Source organism: Salmo salar, chromosome ssa17, assembly GCF_905237065.1.
Source record: "Salmo salar chromosome ssa17, Ssal_v3.1, whole genome shotgun sequence".
In the NCBI taxonomy this organism is placed as follows: Eukaryota; Metazoa; Chordata; class Actinopteri; order Salmoniformes; family Salmonidae; genus Salmo; species Salmo salar.
Window position 1 is genome coordinate 23326065 of NC_059458.1, and position 22354 is coordinate 23348418.

The 22354-nt window shown below is 40.9% G+C and overlaps 2 protein-coding genes across 3 annotated transcripts; both read right to left on the minus strand.

Moving 5' to 3' along the window:
- Nucleotides 1–1424: 1424 nt before the first annotated feature.
- LOC123723833 (zinc finger protein 239-like) lies at nucleotides 1425–8752 on the minus strand. Its single transcript, XM_045699070.1, has 2 exons — nucleotides 8431–8752; nucleotides 1425–2944 (listed from the first exon to the last, which is right to left on the minus strand). Exons 1-2 carry the CDS (start codon nucleotides 8621–8623, stop codon nucleotides 2112–2114), a joined length of 1026 nt encoding a protein of 341 aa, XP_045555026.1. The 5' UTR covers nucleotides 8624–8752; the 3' UTR covers nucleotides 1425–2111.
- A 2063-nt stretch (nucleotides 8753–10815) lies between these two features.
- Nucleotides 10816–17166, minus strand: LOC106575532 (zinc finger and BTB domain-containing protein 2-like). 2 transcript variants are annotated; one of them, XM_014152088.2, is made up of 2 exons: nucleotides 16530–17117; nucleotides 10816–12223 (listed from the first exon to the last, which is right to left on the minus strand). In XM_014152088.2, exons 1-2 carry the CDS (start codon nucleotides 16720–16722, stop codon nucleotides 11820–11822), a joined length of 597 nt encoding a protein of 198 aa, XP_014007563.2. In that variant the 5' UTR covers nucleotides 16723–17117; the 3' UTR covers nucleotides 10816–11819. The 2 variants fall into 2 exon arrangements, 1 of the variants encoding a protein (XP_014007563.2); XR_001321798.2 differs by lacking the exon at nucleotides 10816–12223 and adding an exon at nucleotides 15975–16400 and having other exon boundaries at nucleotides 16530–17166.
- Nucleotides 17167–22354: the final 5188 nt, after the last annotated feature.

Sequence of the window (22354 nt, forward strand, 5' to 3'; positions counted from 1 at the left end):
CCAAAGAATTGACAGCTGTGCCATATAGATTGCAAAATAGTTGGGAAGAGATTTTTCATGTACTGATTCCATGGCACATGAACTGATACACAAAATGACGGCAGATTCAAAAGTGTTTTCCATTTTTAATTATTATACAAAATTCTTGCAACCAATAGAATGTTATACATATATATATTACAGTACCAGTCAACAATTTGGACACACCTTTTTAATATTTTCTACATTGTAGAATAATTGTGAAGACATCAAAACTATGAAATAACACATATGGAATCATGTAGTAACCAAAGAAGTGTTAAACAAATTAAAATATATTTGAGATTCTTAAAAGTAGCCATCCTTTGCCTTGATGACATCCTTCCACACTCTTGGCATTCTCTCAACCAGCTTCATGAGGGAGTCACCTGGAAGGCATTTCAATGAACAGGTGTGCCTAGTTAATTTGTGGAATTTCTTTCCTTCTTAATGCGTTTGAGCCAATCAGTTGTGTTGTGACAAGGTAGGTATGGTATACAGAAGATAGCCCTATTTGGTAAAATACCAAGTCCATATTATGGCAAGAACAGCTCAAATAAGCAAAGAGAAACGACTGTCCATCATTACTTTAAGACATGAAGGTCAGTCAATCCGGAAAATTTCAAGAACTTTGAATGTTTCTTCCAGTGCAGTCGCAAAACCCATCAAGTGTTATGATGAAACTGGCTCTCATGAGGATCGTCACAGGAAAGGAAGACCCAGAGTCACCTCTGCTGCAGAGGATAAGTTCATTAGAGTTACCAGCCTCAGAAATTGCAGCCCAAATAAATACTTCAGAGTTCATGTAACAGACACATCTCAACAGCAACTGTTCAGAGACTGCGTGAATCAGGTTTTCATGGCCGAATTGCTGCAAAGAAACCACTACTAAAGGACACCAATAAGAAGAAGAGACTTGCTTGGACCAAGAAACACAAATAAAAGACATTAGACAGGTGGAAATCTGTCCTTTGGTCTGGCAAATAGAAATCAAAACTGGATAATGTTCAGAGATAGATGGGAGCGGTTGAGTGGAGTTGAAGGGTGGGACTAAAAATAACAACATAACTAATATAAAATATACAGTGTCCGTAAAATGTGTATAGTTTCAGAACGTATGTGAAACAGCACAGTTGGAAAACATATGGCAAATAGAAAACAAAATTGGATGGTGTTCAGAGATATATGGAAGGGGTTGAGGGTAGCTGAAGGAAGGGACTAAAAACAAACAAAAAATAACTATTGTAAAATATACTGTGTCCGTAAAATGTATATAGTGTATATATAAGATGGAAGTAGAAGCCTAAGTGTTGTTGCCCATTAGCGTACTCCAATTAGGGGAGGGATGGTAGGGTTAGAGGAAAATAATACAATTAAATATATATAAAAAAAAAAATATATATATATATCTATCACACACAAAAAAGATATGGGGGATTGGAAAGGATGCAGACAATTACATTGAAAGCCACAATCTGTCTGCAATATTAAAGCTGATCTGCCCCCCCCCCACAGAAAAATTCTAAAATAAAACATACAAAATATTTGCTGCATTATATAGTCAACAAAGACATAATAGGCTACTTCAATATTCTAACATGCATCCATCAGTACAGATAGAAGATATCCTGTATGTCATTGTTAAACAATTGAATATGAACTCCTGTTGTTTAGAAGTCCAAGTGTGTGCTCTATGCTAGACACAGCTGTGACGACTTCCTGAAGCCCGCAGTGCAGGAGTTTGATTAGGCTGAACCGCAGTGCACCGGACTATGGCCTGTCATGTGACCTGGCAAAAGCGGTGAGGGAGGAGTGAGGGAGGAATGCCCGTGAGGCAGCCTGGTTTCAAAAAGGATGCAATCACTTTTCAGCCGGGCCAGCATTGTCAAATTCCCTCATTGTCCTGGCCGGTAGGTATCCAAAAAAAGTGAGAGCTAAAATGAGCTTACAAATCTGATACTGACTGATGTTTTATCACTCCTCTCACATAACTACATTTGTTTTGTTGTCAAATGACAGAAAATAGAACATAAATTATTTACAAGTTGGATGTAACAAGAAATTCGCATGAGTAATAATTTGTTGTTCTCACTTCAGGCTGAAGCTTTTGTGTGAGTGCTCATATGAGACTTCAAGCTTCCTTTATAACCAAAGCATTTGCCACATTCTTTGCACTGGTAAGGTTTCTCCCCGGTGTGAACACGCTGATGAAGTCTTAAATAGCTTAATGCCATGTAGCTTTTCTTGCATACAGGACAATTATATGGTCTCTCCCCTGTGTGAACTCTCATATGCAATATCAATTCCATCTTCTGGTTGAAGGATTTGTCACAGTCTTTGCACTGATAAGGTTTCTCCCCTGTGTGTATCCTTGAATGGATGGTCAAGCTTCCTTTCTGGTTAAACATTTTGCCACATTGTTTGCACTGATATGGATTATCTCCTGTGTGTACCCTTGTATGTCTGTCCAAGTCGCCTTTCTGGATGAAGCTTTTGTCACATTGTTTGCACAGATAAGATTTCTCTCCTGTGTGTATCTTTGAATGGATGGTCAAGTGTCCCTTACGTGTGAAGCTTTTGTCACATTGTTGACACTGATATGGTTTCTCCACTGCAGCAGAGCAGTCTGGATGAACTGAGAGGGCCTGATCACTGGTTGGTTCTGGCACTATGTAGCCCTCTCCATCAGCTTCTGTTTTGATCTCTTCAGTTATGATGATAGGTAGAATACCCCTCTCTCCATCATCCACAGTTTGGTTTAGGTAAAGATGTGAGGGCTGAGGTGAGTCCTCCTGACTGAGTCTGAGCTCCTGTTGTTCCTCTTTAATTTGTGTGGGTTCTGGGTCCTCCTGCCCCAGACTGGGGCTCCACTCCTGCTTACAGTTCTGCTGCTCAGGGTGAACGGCAGGAGTCAGTACCTGGAAGTCTGGAGGGAAAAAATATATCTTAAACAGGTCGCTCAGTCATTTCCTGGTTGATAAAATTCAAATAGTTTGCCTTATTTCAGTTTAAGTGACAAAACAAGCAAGCATAGTGTAGCGAATCATTGTACCATCTAAACTACTGTGAAATATATTTTCCATAACCAAAAATATTGTATTTTCAGCTGTTTGAAGCTGGTGTAAAAAAACGAAGTAAAAAACTAAACTTAAGAATGGGAAGCAGAGAATTAATGTGCATAGCTCATATAGAACAGATCTACCGCTTCTTAGACTTGCTTTCAATGAGAATGGCAGATCTATAACTACATTTCTATGTGGATTTGGTCAGTTGGCCAAAATATTACATATTCCAGCTTTAATAAAGTATCCGAAATTTTGTTTGGAAGCCCTCTGTGCTCAAAAATAAGACGATTTTGTTGACTAGTCTACACTAAACAGCACAGAAAATACTATAAGGGCACTCCTGATCTGCAAAAATGTATTTGATTTCAGAATTAGTTCAAATTAGTTTAATTTCAGTGCTAAGGTTAATGGTTTGGTTGGGGTAAAGGTAAGGGTCAGTTTTTGATTTTGGTTAGTAGTTTACGGGTCAGGATTGTCCTTAGAGCCGCTCCCCCAGCACGTGATTTATACAAAGCAATGTTGGTGAACCATAGCTTCGTTCGAGGGTGCTTATAGCCAGAGAGGAAGGGTTTCCACAGCCACAAAGTCAAAATTGGCTAAAATGTGCTTTCAAATGTTTGTTTTTTTAACCTTTATTTAAGATTAGGCATAAAGTTAGCAGTGTGGTTAAGTTTAAAATCATATTTTATGAAGAGACATTTTACAAATAGGAGGGATTTATGAGTTTGAGGCTGTGGAATTTAGTGACGATCGAGGAAGAGACGGAGGTCTTTAGCATGGGAGAGGCTATACGGACAAGCCTGGTGCCCAGAATTGATGACGTGTGTGGGGATGAACGGATTCGGTTCAGTCAGTCGTCCTAATCAGCCCTCCTCAGCTAGCTAGTTCTATTTTGTAACGGGTCACCAAACAACCTACGCGAAATCACGCGACGTGATTGAGATGCTTAATATCAAAGATGTTTACAGTCACGCCACATCTTTACTGTACCCATGTAACCTGTCGAGAATTTGAAACTTGTTTCCCGAAGCTGGAACTTCATTCCATTGTTGATTTTTATTTTTTATGTAGACGTTGCCGCAGTTGTACATTTTCGCAGAAAATCACTACAATAAATGTGCTTTAGCTGTCACTCTGGCCCGATATTGGCAATTGGCTATCTAGCTACTACCTCCCTCTCCCTACTGCAGTGCTCGACAATCAGGAGTGAAGGACAGACTGTGCCCTGTTCTGTTGTTACCGCCTTGCAGCGCAAACTCTCCCCATTGAGCAGTAGACTCCATCACGGTGACATCCAGATGTTGACAACTAGCCAGCATAAACTAGTATCACCAGGATGACTGACTGAACTAACTGAACCGAATCCATTCGTCTCCACTCGACTCTCAACTGCGCGACATACGTCATCAATTTGGGAACCAGACGTGTTCGTATAGCCTCTTCCTTTTAACGCATCACAACGTGTCACATGACCAGGGTTGCCATGCCCGTAGTTTTCCCCCACAATTGGGCTACTTGGAAAACGATGTTGCGGGTAAATTGTTCGTGGGCTGCAGGTTTTTAGCCCACTTTTGGCCTACTCTGCACTGCGGCCACCATCGCATTTCTATAAAAAAAAGTATATGTATATATATTTTACTGTGACCGGTTGCTGCTCCCGAATGAGTGGTGGGTCGGAAGGAGGTGTGACAGAGCAGCAGTTCTTGAGTCTCGAGCGCTGCGCGAGTGGACATTTGAAATTACAGTTATGGAACTCCCTATGGGGAAAAGTCCACAATAAAAAACTGACATTAAAATGTGGACAATGACACATTGGCATATGTTGGCCATCAAGTAGATTACTAATTTCTATGGCTTTGTAGGCTACTGTAGCCTCCTACCAGTTGATACAAAAATAGTTGAAATTACGATTTCATTGCAGTCATTGCAAATCAATTTGTGCCACTTGTGTAGCATATCTGGAGCTGGCAAACGGATCTAATAAATAGCCTATAACTTCAGGTTATTTTTGTTATAGCCTTGTGTTATTATTAATTATTAATGCCCATGTTTAGTTAATTCAATTGGAAGTTATCAATTGTAATCTCACAGCTCTATCGCAATTGCGGATCAGCTGTTGTTAGAATGCATTAGACTCAGTCAGAATAGGCTACAGGTCAAACATAATAAACACTGGCTGTTGTTGACAAGCATATTAGTTCATATCCATATTCATATTTTATTCAGTGATTGAAATTACGACCCCATCCTTAGTAACCTATTCCAGCAGGGAACTTCTTACCTTAAAATCGCCTTACTATATGTTAAATAAATTAGTCTGTCAATTTGAACTAAGCAAGCTGCTAAATCGTTCATTTTACATCTTGCCTATAGGCTACCTGCATCTAGCTAACCAAACCATGCCAAAGTTGAATTACAATCATAAACCCAGATGTTAGTCAGTAGCCTATGCCTATTGAAATGACAATCCAATATCGCATAGCCCTTTTATAATGGTTTGGGGAGTAACGGATTACATGTAAGGGATTACAACAAAACGGTAACTGTAATCCGTTACGTTACCAGCAAAAATATTGTAATCGGATACAGATACTTTTGAAAAACTAGGTGATTACTTTGAGGATTACTGTTAAATCCAGAAAGGATGTTTGCGGGAAAAAAATATTTTACACTTCTGTTCTCAATGGCATTCAAATCAGCATTGAAAAAAGGCACAAATTTAAGTTTGTTCAACCTAAGCGAGTCTGAACAAGTCAGAGACCACTATGATGACACCAAATGTGTTTGATGGATCGCGGGAAAAGAGGAGGAAGAGGCTTTTGTAGGTTACAGTCCAAGCTATGTCTTCCAATGGTGCGACTGCTGTCGGCATCCGAAGATGATCCAACTTGAATAAAGGCTTGGAGGTAAGGATGACAGCGGTGGTGTAGTCTACAGCGATACAGATATCACGTATTATTGATATCTACATAGCGCATTGATGTGAATCACACTGCTGCTCTCTCATTTTAGCTATCTACGCCTTACGTGTTGTGGATGGCTGTTCACAAATCTAAATGTGTATTTGAACCCAATAATGGTTGAATTCAATAAGTTTAAGATGCCTATCAATCATTGCTTTTGAAACCAGTGGACAGCCAATGAAAAATGTGCTTTCGCAACAGCTGCATAGTGTGGATCCAAGCCTATGGAATAAAAGTGGGGCTTTTATTGCTCAGTCTAATTTATGCTGATTAAAAAAATAAAAAATCCATACTGGACACATGCTCAAACTTGCACACTTTTGATAGACTTAAAAGTGGCAATCTGTAGTTGCTACATCCATTTATGGACTTATAAATTATATATACAGTACCAGTCAAAAGTTTGGAGGCAGCCAACAAGTGCTCAGCATATGTGGGAACTCCTTCAAGACTGTTGGAAAAGCATTCCAGGTGAAGCTGGTTGAGAGAATTCTAAGCGTATGCAAAGCTGTCAAGGCAAAGGGCGGCTACTTTGAAGAATCTAAAATAAAAATATATATTTTCATTTGTTTAACACTTTTTTGGTTACTACATGATGCCATATGTGTTATTTCATAGTTTTAATGTCTTCACTATTATTCTACAACGTAGAAAATAGTCAAAATAAAAACCCTTGAATGAGTAGGTGTGACCAAACTTTTTGACTGGTCCTGTGTGTGTGTGTATATATATATATATATATATCCATTGATTCTTGAAGAATATAACTTATAAATGCCTCATGAGCTTAGTTCAACTGTCACACTCCATGACAACCCAAAATATTAGCTTGTTTTACGCCAATGTTTCTAAAACCTTGTAAATGTAAACAAACACTGTAAAGCCTCTTAACATGGTTAAAACAATATTTTTTTATATGATGGATGGTCAGTCCTTTCATCCATAGCTCTGTCTATTAATCTGAGAGTGGTTACATTTCTCCAGGCCCATCCCTCAGCTTTTTACCAAAACAGAGGCGGGGTGACCCGTTTTGTGATTGTTTAATCTGTGGATTTGCCCTTTAAATAGCTGCATATTATCAAGATATCAACGTGTCACCAACAAAAAGGTAAACAATAGGCATATAGCAAATGCAGCATATGGCATTCATTTTTGACATGTAAATAGCATTTTTCATTAGTGCTCAAAGCATGCCATTTCAAGAGCGCTGCATTTATTTTCCCACTCGAATCAATGAGCCCAATCAGTCCTCCATGACAACACAATCATAAACAACAGAGTAGGGCTGGCTGATAAGTCCTTTATTTTGGGGTCATGCTCAGGTAAAACAATTTGGCTAATCTATCCTTCCATATTTCCAAGTCCTATTCTTGAAGATCAAGGTGTATAGCATTTATTGGAATGACTGGAATTCTGAAAGACTTTGGTTTTTAATGTAAAGATATAATTTAATCGTATTATTATATGTAGTAGAAAGTGAATTGTTAGAAGAAGCTGACATAACCAACCCTATAAAGTAAAATGTAACATCCATATATGGCCAGCTATGTAAACTTTAACATTGTTTTATTCTGCAATAGATGTGGCTCAACAGTTAAATAAAGGTTAAATAAAGTAAATATACATTTTTGTCTTCTTATAATGCCTCTTAAGGGGAACGTGAGGGAATGTAATCATATTACATTACTGAGTTTGGGTAATCCAAAAGTTACGTTACTGATTACATTTCGGAAAGGTAACTGTAATGGATTACATTTAGAAAGTAACCTACCCAACCCTGCTGGCACGTAAGGACACAACTGCCAGAAAATATCCTGAAGTTCGTCCAAGTGTGTCTTGCGCAAAGATTGTGATCCTCTGTCCAACTTTCATCACTCAAACTCTTCTGTCGGATTTATCTATAGTTATACACATGCGCAAATGGGATTGATTTACAATCATAGCAGTCAAACGAGTTAAATCGACATCCGTTGATGGAAAATGAAATGGCGAGTTTAATAAGGGCGATTTATCTTTCCACATGTTAAAATTCCTCAATTACATCACGTTAGCGCGCAATAATTATTATTTTCATGGAAAACGAATTTTGATTCTTACGTCGTGACGTGGATATTCCTTCTTAATTCGCCCAATAACGTTATGGAAAAAGGGTTTATTGGATAAACGTGGCAGATCCTCTCTTACTGTGCCCCCCCAAAATTGGGGCTAGTTTTCAGGCCTTATGGGCAGGTTTTGAGTAATCATTGTCTAGAAATGTTAGCTAGACCTGGCAACCCTGCCCACGAATGACTCCCTGATAAAATAACGGTTAAAAATAATCGAAAATAAACATGAATCTTGTCTATTAGTCAAATCTCGTTACAACAACAGAATGCTGTACGAACCTGCTCTGTGTAACTTTATCTCTGGTTTGCTAACCAAATCCAACAGCCTCCGTAAACGCTCGTTCTCCTCCGCTGAACGGCAGATTTCTTCCTGATACTCTGCTATGGTCTTCTCCACGACCCCGAATATCTCCACAGCAGCCGCGGATAAACGCTCGGTGACAAACACATTCAACATCTGTAGTTTTGACATATTAGCAATGGTTATGAAAGTAGCGTTTCGCTTTATCAAAGAAATGTTGGTTGAAACCTCTATCTCTGAATCTGCTTAGCGTTCTTCGTCTTCTTCTTCTTCGTCGATGAGGTTTAACGGCGGTTGGCATCCAATAAATGTTGCATTACCGCCACCAACTAGACTGGGGTATAAATCCTTCATACTTTACATGAAAAAAGTAAAATACGGTACCATCTAACCCTACACTCATTACAACTCCACCACCCTATTCCACTATTTAAACCTATGTAGTCCTACCTCAGGCCAACAACCTGGAAGGACGGGACACCTAGTTTAGCGGCTGGTAGCAACCTTTGGACAACAATGGACCAGTGGAGGCTCCTCAGAGGAGGAAGGGGAAGACCATCATCCTCAGTGAATTTTATAAAAATTAAAATGGTAAAACATTAAAAAGTTATAATTTTTAGATATGAATATATTTAGTATAGTTTTGTCACCAAATAATGTATTAAAATACACTTTTGCATTGAAGGTCTACAGTAGCCTCAACAGCACTCTGTACGGTATCACCATGGTGTAGCCGGAGGACAGCTAGCTCCCGTCCTCCTCTGGGTACATTGACTTCAATACAAAACCGAGGAGGCTCATGGTTCTCACCCCCTTCCATAGACTTACACAGTAATTATGACAACTTCCGGTGGACGTCCACCAACCTATCAGAGCTCTTGCAGCATGAACTGGCATGTTGTCCACCCAATCAAAGGGTCAGATAATTAATCTAGCACTGAAAGTATAAGCTACAGCTAGCTAGCACTGCAGTGCATAATATGTGGTGAGTAGTTCAGTCAAAGAGAGAGAAAGACAATAGTTGAACAGTTTTGAACCATTTCATTTCTTCCAAAATTAAGGAGAAGCAAGAGGGAGACTGTCATTTCCTTTGTTTCACTTGCTTAGCTAGCAAATGCAGCAAGCTAGTTTAGCCTACTCAAACAGAGGGATGTTATGTTAGCTAGCTGGCTATGACTATCCAACACAACACTGGAACTCTTCCAAGTCAAGGTAAGCTTTTAGTTTTACTAATTTATTACCACTGGGCCCCGCCGGTGTAAGTGCTAAACAGCTTACTGACTGTACACTGTAACATTACTGCATGATTGTAGCGAGTTTACTAACCTGTTATTTATATTAGCTACGTTGACTATGACATTACTTTAGCTAATATGGTGACAACGATGTAGGCTGTGTGTAGCAGGTTATGATATGGTTTGGCTTGGAAAGGTTTTTTCACCTGGTCACATACAGCTGATGTGTTGTGCATTGAAATCCACAAGCGAAGGGAAAAGGTGAGAGAAGGAGAGCGCATAGATGCGAGAAGGTATATAATGTGGCTGCTATGAAAGTGAACTGTGTTTCAGCGTGATCAGGGGTGTATTCATTCTGACGATTCTGTTGAATGACGTTTCTTAAACGGATGCAGACAGAATGAAACAGGGATAAACATACCTGAATTTTTCCAATAGAAACTCTCGTTTGCAACTGTTGGACTAATGATTACACCTTAGATAAGCTATATGCAGGCAAGAGTGTACAAGACAGTATTGAATGTGTCACTGTCTGTCACCTAAAGTGTCCTTGTGACAAACTGACACGTTTTCATTTTCGTAAAAAAAAACTTTATATGGAAGGAGTGCCTTTATTTGACGGCCAGCACGTGTAATTCGTCACGAGACGACCCGATGACGTGTTTCTGCACATGAGCATAGCTAGCCAACGTCACCATAACATCGCCTACAAGTGTGATCAGGGATTTCTATTTGGAGAAGCAGTTTCTACCCATCTTCATACTGTACTGTCTTTGGTGCACCTTTAAATCATCATGTCCCAGGAGATACCAACAGGGAGGAGGTAAATGTTGCCCCTAAACAGTAACACAGGGTCAGGGGTTATATTCACAAAGTGTCTTAGAGTAGGAGTGCTGATCTAGGATTAGTTTAGCATTTTAAATTACAGTGGTGATCTGACCCTAGATCAGCACTCATCTGAGCCTTTATGAATATGGGCTCAGACAGTTTCCCATCTGCATAATGGTTCAGGATAGGGTTGGGGTAAGAAGCAGGAAATAGAGCTGATAGAGCATGTATTAAACCTGCCTAGTATGAACCATCACAGAAATCATGTTCAACAGAGAAAAATAGGGTTTCACTATGACATCCATTGAAAAAACTACTTTATTTAAACAAATGATTTGCTGCATTATATAGATTGTCAACAAAAATGTAATAGGCTACTTCAATATTCTAACATGCAGCCATCAGTACAGATAGAAGATATCCTGTATGTCATTGTTAAACAATTGAATAGGAACTCCTGTTGTTTAGAAGTCCAAGTGTGTGCTCTATGCTAGATACAGCGGTGAGGACTTCCTGAAGCCCGCAGTGTCCTGGAGGGTAGGTCCCTGAAACTGAGCACTAGATTCAGTTTACCAATCTGATACTGACTGGTGATTTCCCCTCAACACACATTACTCAGTTTGTTCTGTTGTTAATTGCCAGAAAACAGAACATAATTATTCAGAAGTTGGACGTATTAAGAAATTCACAATGACAAAATATGAATTTGTTGTTTTCATTTCAGGCTATTATTGCACTCAGTGCAGTAATATAATTTATGCCCTTTAGTATGAGTGTTCATATGTGATGTTAGACGATGTTTATAACCAAAGCATTTGTAACATTCTTTGCACTGGTAAGGTTTCTGCCCAGTGTGAACACGCTGATGAAGTCTTAAATAGCTTAATGCCATGTAACTTTTCCTGCATACAGGACAGATATATGGTCTCTCTCCTGTATGAGCTCTCATATGCAATGTCAACTCTATCTTCTGGTTGAAGGCTTTGCCACAGTTTTTGCACTGATATGGTCTCTCCCCTGTATGTATCCTTGAATGAACGGTCAAGTGTCCCTTCTGGTTAAACATTTTGCCACATTGTTTACACTCATAGGGATTCTCTCCTGTGTGTATCCTTGTATGGATGGTCAAGTCCTATAGGCTGGATGAGTTTGATCCCTTCGTGAGAGCAACCGCGCTTCTGGATGAAGATTTTGCCACATTGTTTGCACAGATAAGGTTTCTCTCCTGTGTGTACCCTTGTATGTCTGTTCAAATCACCCTTCTGGATGAAGCTTTTTCCACACTGTTTGCACAGATAAGGTTTCTATCCTGTGTGTATCTTTAAATGCAAGGTTAAGTTTCCCTTAAGTGTAAAGCTTTTGCCACAATGTCTACACTGATATAGTTTCTCCACTGCAGCAGAGCAGTCTGGATGAACTGAGAGGGGCTGATCACTGGTTGGTTCTGGTACTCTGTAGCCCTCTCCATCAGCTTCTGTTTTGATCTCTTCAGTTATGATGATAGGTAGAGCGCTCCTCTCTCCATCATCCACAGTTTGGTTTAGGTAAAGATGTGAGGGCTGAGGTGAGTCCTCCTGACTGAGTCTGAGCTCCTGTTGTTCCTCTTTAATCTGTGTGGGTTCTGGGTCCTCCTGCCCTAGACTGGGGCTCCACTCCTGCTCACAGTTCTGATTTTCAGGGGGAACAGCAGGAGTGACTAGTTGAAAGTCTGGAGGGAACAAAATATTAAATCAATATTTTGACCTATAATCTTAGTGAAATACCTGCCATTCTGTTTGAAATGCCTGTTTTGTAATGGATAGGTTGACCTGATTTCAATTTTGCAAAAACAAGACAATTTTGTTAGTCTACACTACAGCATGTGTTTCAACCAATGACTGTATATAAATGGACAAAGCCATCGTTTCACATGACACCGTTCTTTCCTTTGTGAAGACTCGATAAGCTATGCAAGTGACGTGGAAAGTAGACTATTTTTGAATGGTCTTCAGCGCAAAAACTTTATGAAAGGCATCTGGCAGAAGTACATTCAACCACAAACATCGTTTTTTTTATACATCTTAAGATGGTAACGTTTTCATCAATTTGATGATATTGTAATGACCTGACTAGATCATGAAGGAACAATTGTCCAGACTGAGGCTTGAGTTTACAAATTGACGGTTTATTAACCCAACTTTGCACAGGCTACTGTTTGGCCGTAGCCCACGTCAAATAAATGAAAGATACCCCACAAACCAACCGTGACCTTCTCTTGTGAAGCCCAGACGTAAGAGAGAGAACAATGGCTAAACCTGGTCTTATCTTCCAATGCTCCACGCCACTCCGCCAACCGCCAGGATGCCCGGCATCAGAACATGCCAGGCATTCCCGTGATTGGCAGATAGCAGGTTGATTGGCATGTCGGACCCCGCAAACACTGGTAAGTACAACACAACCCACTAATAGCCTAACACATAACACACAGCTGTCTGTGCGGGTCGCTACAATTTAATCGTCAATCCAATTCAAAAGACCAGGGACACGAACACGGAGGTAAGACGTAGGAATGAGTGACTTGCACACGGTATAACGCATTTGAAGCCAAGGGAAACAGTTAGATTCCATCTAACTGACGTTATTCCATTGGCCATACGTCCTTTTCACTGAGTCTTGCCCCGCTACTGGACGGACAAGTGTAGTGACTGTACCGCAAAATGGAGGAGAGCCCGTTTTCGTCAGAGATCGCATTCATTTTGGGAGATTGCAAAATATGACATTTTCATTCAAAACAGGAGAAACATTATTTCAGGTGACAAAACATGTTTTGATAATTTTTCCTCAACTTGTTTCTATAACTTCTTAGCAAGTTAAGGTATCTTAGAGAGCAGCTAGCTTGCTAAAACCTAGGCTAGGTTGAAGATAAAAACAAACGTCAGCCTACGATCACAAACTAAAACGGGAGGCTTAAGAGCCAATGTGTATTATTTAACATTACTATTTGAAATAGTACTCCCTTATAGGAATGGCTAATTGTTTACAATTTGCTAGCTATCCCATGAACCAATTGCCGAAAACCAAATATTTTCCTCTTCTGTGGTTTGGTAACTTCCTGTTCTACAATGGACTCTGGCCGGACTGAATGAAGAAGGCGCAGAGTTTGTAAAAATTCAAAATATGCAGCAATCGTTTCGCAAGGAGCCTTCGAACGCAAGATGCTGCTGCGATGCGGACGGTCCCTATTGAAATGTATGACATCCGGCGCAACGTACTGCAAAACTGGGCCAGAGAGGAAGCGAGAGGTTTTACTCTGCCCTAAATCTGTCCGTGAAAATAAACCCACAAAGTGAGGAATTGTTGTAAGGTCAATGAGTGTCGAAACGACTATATCGGAGTTGTAACTTTTTGAGCAGTGCAGTCGGAAAGTATTTAGACCCCTTCACTTTTATCCCATTTTGTTACGTTACAGCCTTATTCTAAAATGGATTACATTGTTTTCCTCGTCAATCTACACACAATACCCCTTAATGACAAAGTGAAAACAGGTTTTTTGAAATTTTAGCAAAAGTATTAAAAATACAAGTATTCAGATTTTTTGCTATGAGACTCGAAATTGAGCTCAGGTGCATCCTGTTTTTATTGATTATACTTGAGATGTTTCTACAACTTGATTAGAGTCCACCTGTGGTATATTCAATTGATTTGACATGATTTGGAAAGGCACACTCATGTCTACATAAGGTCCCACAGTTGACAGTGCATGTCAGAGCAAACACCAAGCCATGAGGTCACAGGAATTGTCTGTAGAGCTCCGAGACAGCATTGTGTCGAAGCACAGATCTGGGGAAGGGTACCAAAACATTTCTGCAGCATTGAAGGTCCCCAAGAACACAATGGCCTACATCATTCTTAAATGGAAGAAGTTTGGAACCACCAAGACTTTTCCTAGAGCTGGCCGCCCGACCAAACTGAGCAATCGTGGGAGAATGGCCTTGGTCAGGGAGGTGACCAAGAACCTGATGGTCACTCTGACAGAGTTCCAGAGTTCCTCTGTGGAGATGGTAGAACCTTCCAGAAGGACAACCATCTCTGCAGCACTCCACCAATCAGGCCTTTATGGTAGAATGGCCAGACGGAATCCACTACTCAGTAAAAAGGCACGACAGCCCGCTTGGAGTTTTCCAAAAGGCACCTAAAGACTCTCAGACCATGAGAAACAAGATTCTCTGGTCTGATGAAACCAAGATTGAACTCTTTGGCCTGAATGCCAAGCGTCACGTCTAGAGGAAACCAGGCACCATCCCTACGGTGAAGTATGGTGGTGGCAGCATCATGCTGTGAGGATGTTTTTCAGCGGCAGGGACTGAGAGACTAGTCAGGATCAAGGCAAAGATGAATGGAGCAAAGTACAGAGAGATCCTTGAGGAAAACAAGCTCCAGAGCGCTCAGGACCTCAGACTGGGGCAAAGGTTCACCTTCCAACAGGACAACGACCCTAAGCACACAGCCAAGACAACGCAGGCGTGGCTTTGGGACAAGTCTCTGAATGTTCTTGAGTGGCCCAGTCAGAGCCCGGACTTGAACCCGATCGAACATCTCTGGAGAGACCTGAAGACAGCTGTGCAGCGACGCTCCCCATCCAACTTGACAAAGGATGCGAGGATCTGCATAGAAGAAATCAGAGAAACTCCCCAAATGCAGGTGTGTCAAGCTTGTAGTGCATACATACTAATGCTAAATTGTAATTATTTTGCCTCGATGGCCTATTTATTGCCTTACCTCCCTAATCTTCTACATTTGCACACACTGGATATAGATTTTTCTATTGTGTTATTGACTGTACGTTTGTTTATCCCATGTGTAACTCTGTGTTGTTTTTGTCGCACTGCTTTGCTTTATCTTGGCCAGGTCGCAGTTGTAAATGAGAACTTGTTATCAACTGGCCTACCTGGTTAAATAAAGGTGAATTTTTTTTTTTTTAAATACCCAAGAAGACTCAAGGCTGTAATCGCTACCAAAGGTGCTTCAACAAAGTACTGAATAAAGGGTCTTATTACTTATGTAAATGTTATATCAGTGACGTGATCAACCTGTTTTTGTTTGTCATTATGGGGAATTGTGTGTAGATTGATGAGAAGAGAAAAACTATTGAATCAATTTTAGAATAAGGCTGTAACATAACAAAATGTGGAAAAAGTCAAGGGGTCTGACTACTTTCCGAATGCACTGTATGTATTGCGGTCAGCAATGTGGAGTAACAAAGTATGAGTCATAATACCCATAAAACCTAGCGGTCAAAGAAGGAAATGGTTCCAATCGTTTTTACACCATTCATTTTTCCCCATAGGGGATTTTAGAAACATTAAAAATAAGGGCTGGGTTTCGTGAAGGCTAACCCTGACCCTGAAATCTCTCTAGGACAAATTGACTTGTCAATATATTTGCCTGTATTTACCCCCCCCCCAAAAAAACCCAACTAATTATGCACATTTTTGCATTAATGTGTCTGTAATATAATAAAGTGACTGCTAAATGCTAACTCCCATTCGTATAAACTGGTAGCATAGTTAGCATATAGAAATAGGTGGTGGTGGTAGTAAGTCGTTTTTAACTGTAATGCAGTTGATTGATGACGATGTCATGAACATGTATTAGGGTTGACATCTATACAGCATTATACTCCGATTTTTACCTCAACATAGTGTGACATACACATATAAACAATAGCCTAAATGTAGGCTAATGTTGCTGGGGGGCAATTGGCAGATTCGGGATGGAGATGCAGGTGGGTAACGGTGCAGTCTTTACTTCATGCTATCCTGGCTGAGACTGCGCTACTGTATGTCAAGCGCAGGGAAACGGACTCGAACTTCGTGGCTTCAATGGGAGGGGGCAGTCGTTCTACCCTGAATTCAAGAAAGCAATGTTGCGTTCAGAGTGCGCATATTACAAACTACCACATTAATTCTCTAGTCTTGTAACGTTAATCTACAAATCAAATATCTTCGTGACAACAACTGTAGCTCGCTACAAACCTGCTCCATGTAACTTCATCTCTGGTTGGAAAACCACGCCCAACAGCCTCCGTAAACGCTCGTTCTCCTCCGCTGAACGGCAGATTTCTTCCTGATACTCTGCTATGGTCTTCTCCACGACCCCGAATATCTCCACAGCAGCCGCGGATAAACGCTTGGTGACAAACACATTCAACAACTGTAGTTTGGACATATTGGCGATGGTTCTGAAAGTCTAGCTGTTTTATTAAATAAATGTTGGTTGAAACCTCTGTCTGATTAGCCTAGGTTAGCGTCTACTCTACAACCTTTGTGCAGTGTGCTCCTTTCTAGTGTTGCCAGGTTGAGAAAACATTTCCAGACCAGTGAACACTCGAAACACACGGACAAGGCCTGAAAACCAGCCACAAAAATATTTTGCGCAGCAAGAGAGGAGTTGACACATTTATCATTTCTCAATAACATTATCGAGAGAATTAAGGAAAATCGACGTAAGAAGCCAAATTCGATTTCATCAAAATAATAATTCGTGCGAGCTAACGCGATGTAATAAAGGAATGAGAGAGCGTAATTCGCCGTTATTAAACTCGCCAGATCATTTTCCATCAATGCATGTCGTTTTAACTCGTTTGATTGCTATGATTGTAAATAAATCCCTTTTGCGCACGTGCATAACTATAGCTTAAAATCTGACTGGAGCGTTTAAGTGATGAAAGTTGGACACAGGGTCGGTGTACTTTTTGGCCAATAAATATTTCCTTTTAGATGAAAGGATAAAAAAATAGTAAAGGGTCGTTCTTCCTTTATTTGATTTGAATCTGAATCAAACAAACGGTTTTGTTTTATTGTCTAAATATTAAATAACGAGAAACTGAATAATGATTTGATTATTCAAATGTTTTTACATATAGGTTCTGGTTCGATCCGTGCACCGTATGTTTTGGCCAATTAAATGTCGTGACTTCCAGACAACACAGAACATATAAATGCATCTCAATGTGTTTAATCTGCATATGTAATCGAATAAACAAACAATATTTATTTGTAAAAAAAGGTTTATCGTTCTAATGATTTGATGATTGACACTCAACGTAGCGGGTCATGTGACCAGTCCTGAGTCCAATTTGGCCTAGGTCAGTGAGACAGTCACTTGAACTTCCAAAACTTTTACAACCTTAACGACTAACCTGTAGCCTACATAATTGTGTATAGGCTCTATAACATGCCACTGATCACCACACGCTTCAGTGCCTACGAGTTTAGACAACATGACCACATGGGCCGCGGTCCGTTGAAATTCGCGCGTCATGACCTATGGAGAAGAGTTAGTTTCGTCTTGCCTATGTCAGGATCATGGCCATTTGTGATGAGTCTATAAGCTACATAAATAATAAGGTATATTTATCTTTAAAGAGCTTTGTCCACGGACATATAGCGTATGACACGTATTTTCAAACTCTGATGCGCAACCGTGGGTAAAGACCGGGGCCCAGTTCCCAAAATCATCTTGATGAATTTAGCTTTAAGATGCTTTTGGCAAACCGAGCCCGGGGCATCGTTTTCCCAGAGCCTTTGTATAGAGTTAGAACCATTTTACGATGCATCTTTAGAGCCTTCTTTAGTGATCCAGACCACTTATAGAGCAGCCACAGTGCACCGTTGGGCTTATTTTCTACCTTAACTCACAATATATAATTCCAAACCTATTTATACGAGTTTTGTGTGAATGGGGATGATAATACGATGACAAATGTTTCATTTGGGTAATGTACAAATATCTAATGTAATATTTGAAATATGTATTTGTAACATTTTGTCAAGATAAGATTCAGCTTGGGATAAAACTAATCTGGTACAAATTGGAAACACCTGGAACACTATAAACACCAAGCCATTGTCAGGCGTCAGCAGAATAACAATAATACAGCATATATTTTGGCTGCCATTCAGCAGATTGTTGCTCTCCAATGTAACCCGCGGCTGCGCAGGCGGTTGGTGTAATGCGCATATTCTCAACAACCTGAGCCCGTTGCAGACACACAGTGATGGAGTAGAAATACAGGAGAGGAGATACTCAGACTGCTCGACCTTGTGTTCCCTCATTCAGCCAACCAACCCACTGCAATTTTGCGCGGAGTGGTTAAGTGCAGCTTCCAACAGCATTGTGTTTTTACGTAGTGGGGAGTTCTCTCTAGCTCCATGGGGATGGACACGTCCTCAGAACATAAAAAAGGAAAAACCAAAATGTGTGCAGTAGAGGTGTTAGTTACTGTAGATGTGTGGCCTAAAAGTAAACAGACTGATATTTATTGTATTACGGTTGTTTGGCAGGGACAATGCACAATAAAAACATAGGCTGTCTCAGAGCACTGAGAAAACATGTCGCACGAGATTTAGCTAATAGCGCATTTCCATCTGTAGTACCTAAAACATCTAGACATGGAAACATATACAAAACAGGAAAACAGTAAAACAAACTACAACTGATCAGGACATAACAAAGTCAAAACATTGTGGTGCAGTGTGCGAGAGCGCTGTGGAGGAAATAAGACAACCGGGATTCAAATCATGAAATCAATCAAAATTACTTGTAGATTAGTGTTATTTATTTTCATTCAAAAAAGTATGCTAAATGTTTAGGCCTAGCCTATGTTTCACATGAAATGTGGGTTACTAGTCGTCTTTGCTTATGACGCAAGCGGCATCAATTTCAGCAGCAGGGAAATGGACATATTCCCCAACGGAATAATGTGAAAAACCGAAAATTCCCCCAACGACGCTCTTATCTGTCACTCTTACAGGCTCACTCTACCTGCTTGTTTGGTAAACACTGGATCGTAAATAACGACGCATTTTTGACGACCATCGTAATACTTAAAGCGGCAATCAGCAATAGCAACAATAACAAAGCAGGCCCTGCCCACCCCTGGTTTGGTGTAACGCTCAGGGATAGGGCTGGATAAATTATAACACTCTCAAATTCATAGAGCTATGGATGCAAGGACTGACCATCCATGATATAAAAAATGTTTTTAACCATGTTTTGAGGCTATAGTGTGTTTAAAAAAAAAAGAATGTCTACAAACTTGAGTAAATGTTGGGTTCTGGTGGAGAACGACAGTTGAACTAAGCTCTAGATGCATTTAAGTTACATTTTTCAAGAATTAACATATTCATTTATAAGTACAAAATGTATGTAGTAACTGCTGATTGCCCCTTTAAGTTACACCGTAACTGGGAAACTAGGCTCTGATCCGTCGGTCTCTCCTGGACTGTCACCTTCAGTGTTCTCCAGTCCATAGGGAAAGTGCCACACACTTCAAAAACCAAATTGGCAATGAGGTAGGCTAGGCTATGTTTTACAGAGTATATTTGTCCAATTATGTAGGCTACTATACCGTTGCAGGGTCACCTAGTGGCTCGACATATACAGTGTATTTGGAAAGTATTCAGACCCCTTCCCCTTTTGCACATTTTGACATGTTACAGCCTTATTCCAAAATGGATAAGATTATCATCAATCTACACACAATAACCTATAATGACAAAGCGACAACAGGTTTTTAGACTTTTTACAAATATATTAAAAATAAAAAAGATACCTTATTTACATATGGTACCAGTCAAGTTTGGACACCTACTCATTCCTAACCAACTTGCCCTCTAAATACACCTCTGCTGTTTTTAACCAAGATCTCAGCGATCACTGCCTCATTGCCTGCATCCGTAATGGGTCAGCGGTCAAACAACCTCCACTCATGACTGTCAAACGCTCCCTAAAACACTTCAGCGAGCAGGCCTTTCTAATCGACCTGGCCTGGGTATCCTGGAAGGATATTGACCTCATCCGTCAGTAGAGGATGCCTGTTTTTTTTTTAAATGCCTTCCTCACCATCTTAAATAAGCATGCCCCATTCAAGAAATTTAGAACCAGGAACAGATATAGCCCTTGGTTCTCCCCAGACCTGACTGCCCTTAACCAACACAAAAACATCCTGTGGCGTTCTGCATTAGCGTCGAACAGCCCCCGTGATATGCAACTTTTCAGGGAAGTTAGAAACCAATATACACAGGCAGTTCGAAAAACCAAGTCTAGCTTTTTCAAGCAGAAATTTGCTTCCTGCAACACAAACTCAAAGTTCTGGGACACTAAAGTCCATGGAGAATAAGAACACCTCCTCCCAGCTGCCCACTGCACTGAGGATAGGAAACTCTGTCACCTCCGATAAATCCACTATAATTGAGAATTTCAATAAGCATTTTTCTACGGCTGGCCATGCTTTCCACCTGGCTACCCCTACCGTGGTCAGCAGCAATGCACCCCCCACAGCTACTCACCCAAGCCTTCCCCATTTCTCCCTCTCCCAAATCCAGTCAGCTGATGTCCTGAAAGAGCTGCAAAATCTGGACCCCTACAAATCAGCCGGGCTAGACAATCTGGACCCTTTCTTTCTAAAATGATCTGCCGAAATTGTTGCAACACCTATTACTAGCCTGTTCAACCTCTCTTTCGTGTCGTCTGAGATTCCAAAAGTTTGGAAAGCAGCTGCTGTCATCCCCCTCTTCAATGGAGGGGACACTCTTGACCCAAACTGTTACAGACCTATATCTATCCTACCCTGCCTTTCTAAGGTCTTTGAAAGCCAAGTCAACAAACAGATTACCGACCATTTCGAATCCCACCGCACCTTCTCCGCTATGCAATCTGGTTTCAGAGCTGGTCATGGGTGCACCTCAGCCACGCTCAAGGTCCTAAACAATATCGTAACCGCCATCGATAAGAAACAATACTGTGCTGCCGTATTCATTGACCTGGCCAAGGCTTTCGACTCTGTCAATCACCACATGCTCATCGGCAGACTCAACAGCCTTGGTTTCTCAAATGACTGCCTCGCCTGGTTCACCAACTACTTCTCTGATAGAGTTCAATGTGTCAAAACGGATGGCCTGTTGTCCGGGCCTCTTGTACTCTCTATGGGGGTGCCACAGGGTTCAATTCTTGGGCCAACTCTTTTCTCTGTATACATCAATGATGTCGCTCTTGCTGCTGGTGAGTCTCTGATCCACCTCTACGCAGACGACACCATTCTGTATACTTCTGGCCCTTCTTTGGACACTGTGTTAACAACTCCCCAGACGAGCTTCAATGCCATACAACTCTCCTTCCGTGGCCTCCAACTGCTCTTAAATACAAGTAAAACTAAATGCATGCTCTTCAACTGATCGCTGCCCACACCTACCCGCCCGTCCAGCATCACTACTCTGGATGATTCTGACTTAGAATATGTGGACAACTACAAATACCTAGGTGTCTGGTTAGACTGTAAGCTCTCCTTCCAGACTCACATCAAACATCTCCAATCCAAAGTTAAATCTAGAATTGGCTTCCTATTTCGCAACAAAGCATCCTTCACTCATGCTGCCAAACATACCCTCGTAAAACTGACCATCCTACCGATCCTCGACTTCGGCAATGTCATTTACAAAATAGCCTCCAATACCCTACTCAATAAACTGGATGCAGTCTATCACAGTGCCATCCGTTTTGTCACCAAAGCCCCATATACTACCCATCACTGCGACCTGTACGCTCTTGTTGGCTGGCCCTCGCTTCATACTCGTCGCCAAACCCACTGGCTCCAGGTCATCTACAAGACCCGGTAAAGTCCCCCCTTATCTCAGCTCACTGGTCACTGTAGCAGCACCCACCTGTAGCACGCGCTCCAGCAGGTATATCTCTCTGGTCAACCCCAAAGCCAAGTCCTCCTTCGGCCGTTTCTCCTTCCAGTTCTCTGCTGCCAATGACTGGAACGAACTACAAAAATCTCAACTCGAAACACTTATCT

Bases quoted from the DNA above. Each gene is read 5' to 3' on its own strand.
- LOC123723833 (XM_045699070.1), bottom strand. From the start codon at position 8,623: ATGTCAAAACTACAGATGTTGAATGTGTTTGTCACCGAGCGTTTATCC. The intron at 2,945-8,430 runs GTTCGTACAGCA...TTTTCCCTCCAG, and splicing joins GATAAAGTTACACAGAGCAG to ACTTCCAGGTACTGACTCCT.
- LOC106575532 (XM_014152088.2), bottom strand. From the start codon at position 16,722: ATGTCCAAACTACAGTTGTTGAATGTGTTTGTCACCAAGCGTTTATCC. The intron at 12,224-16,529 runs GTTTGTAGCGAG...TGTTCCCTCCAG, and splicing joins GATGAAGTTACATGGAGCAG to ACTTTCAACTAGTCACTCCT.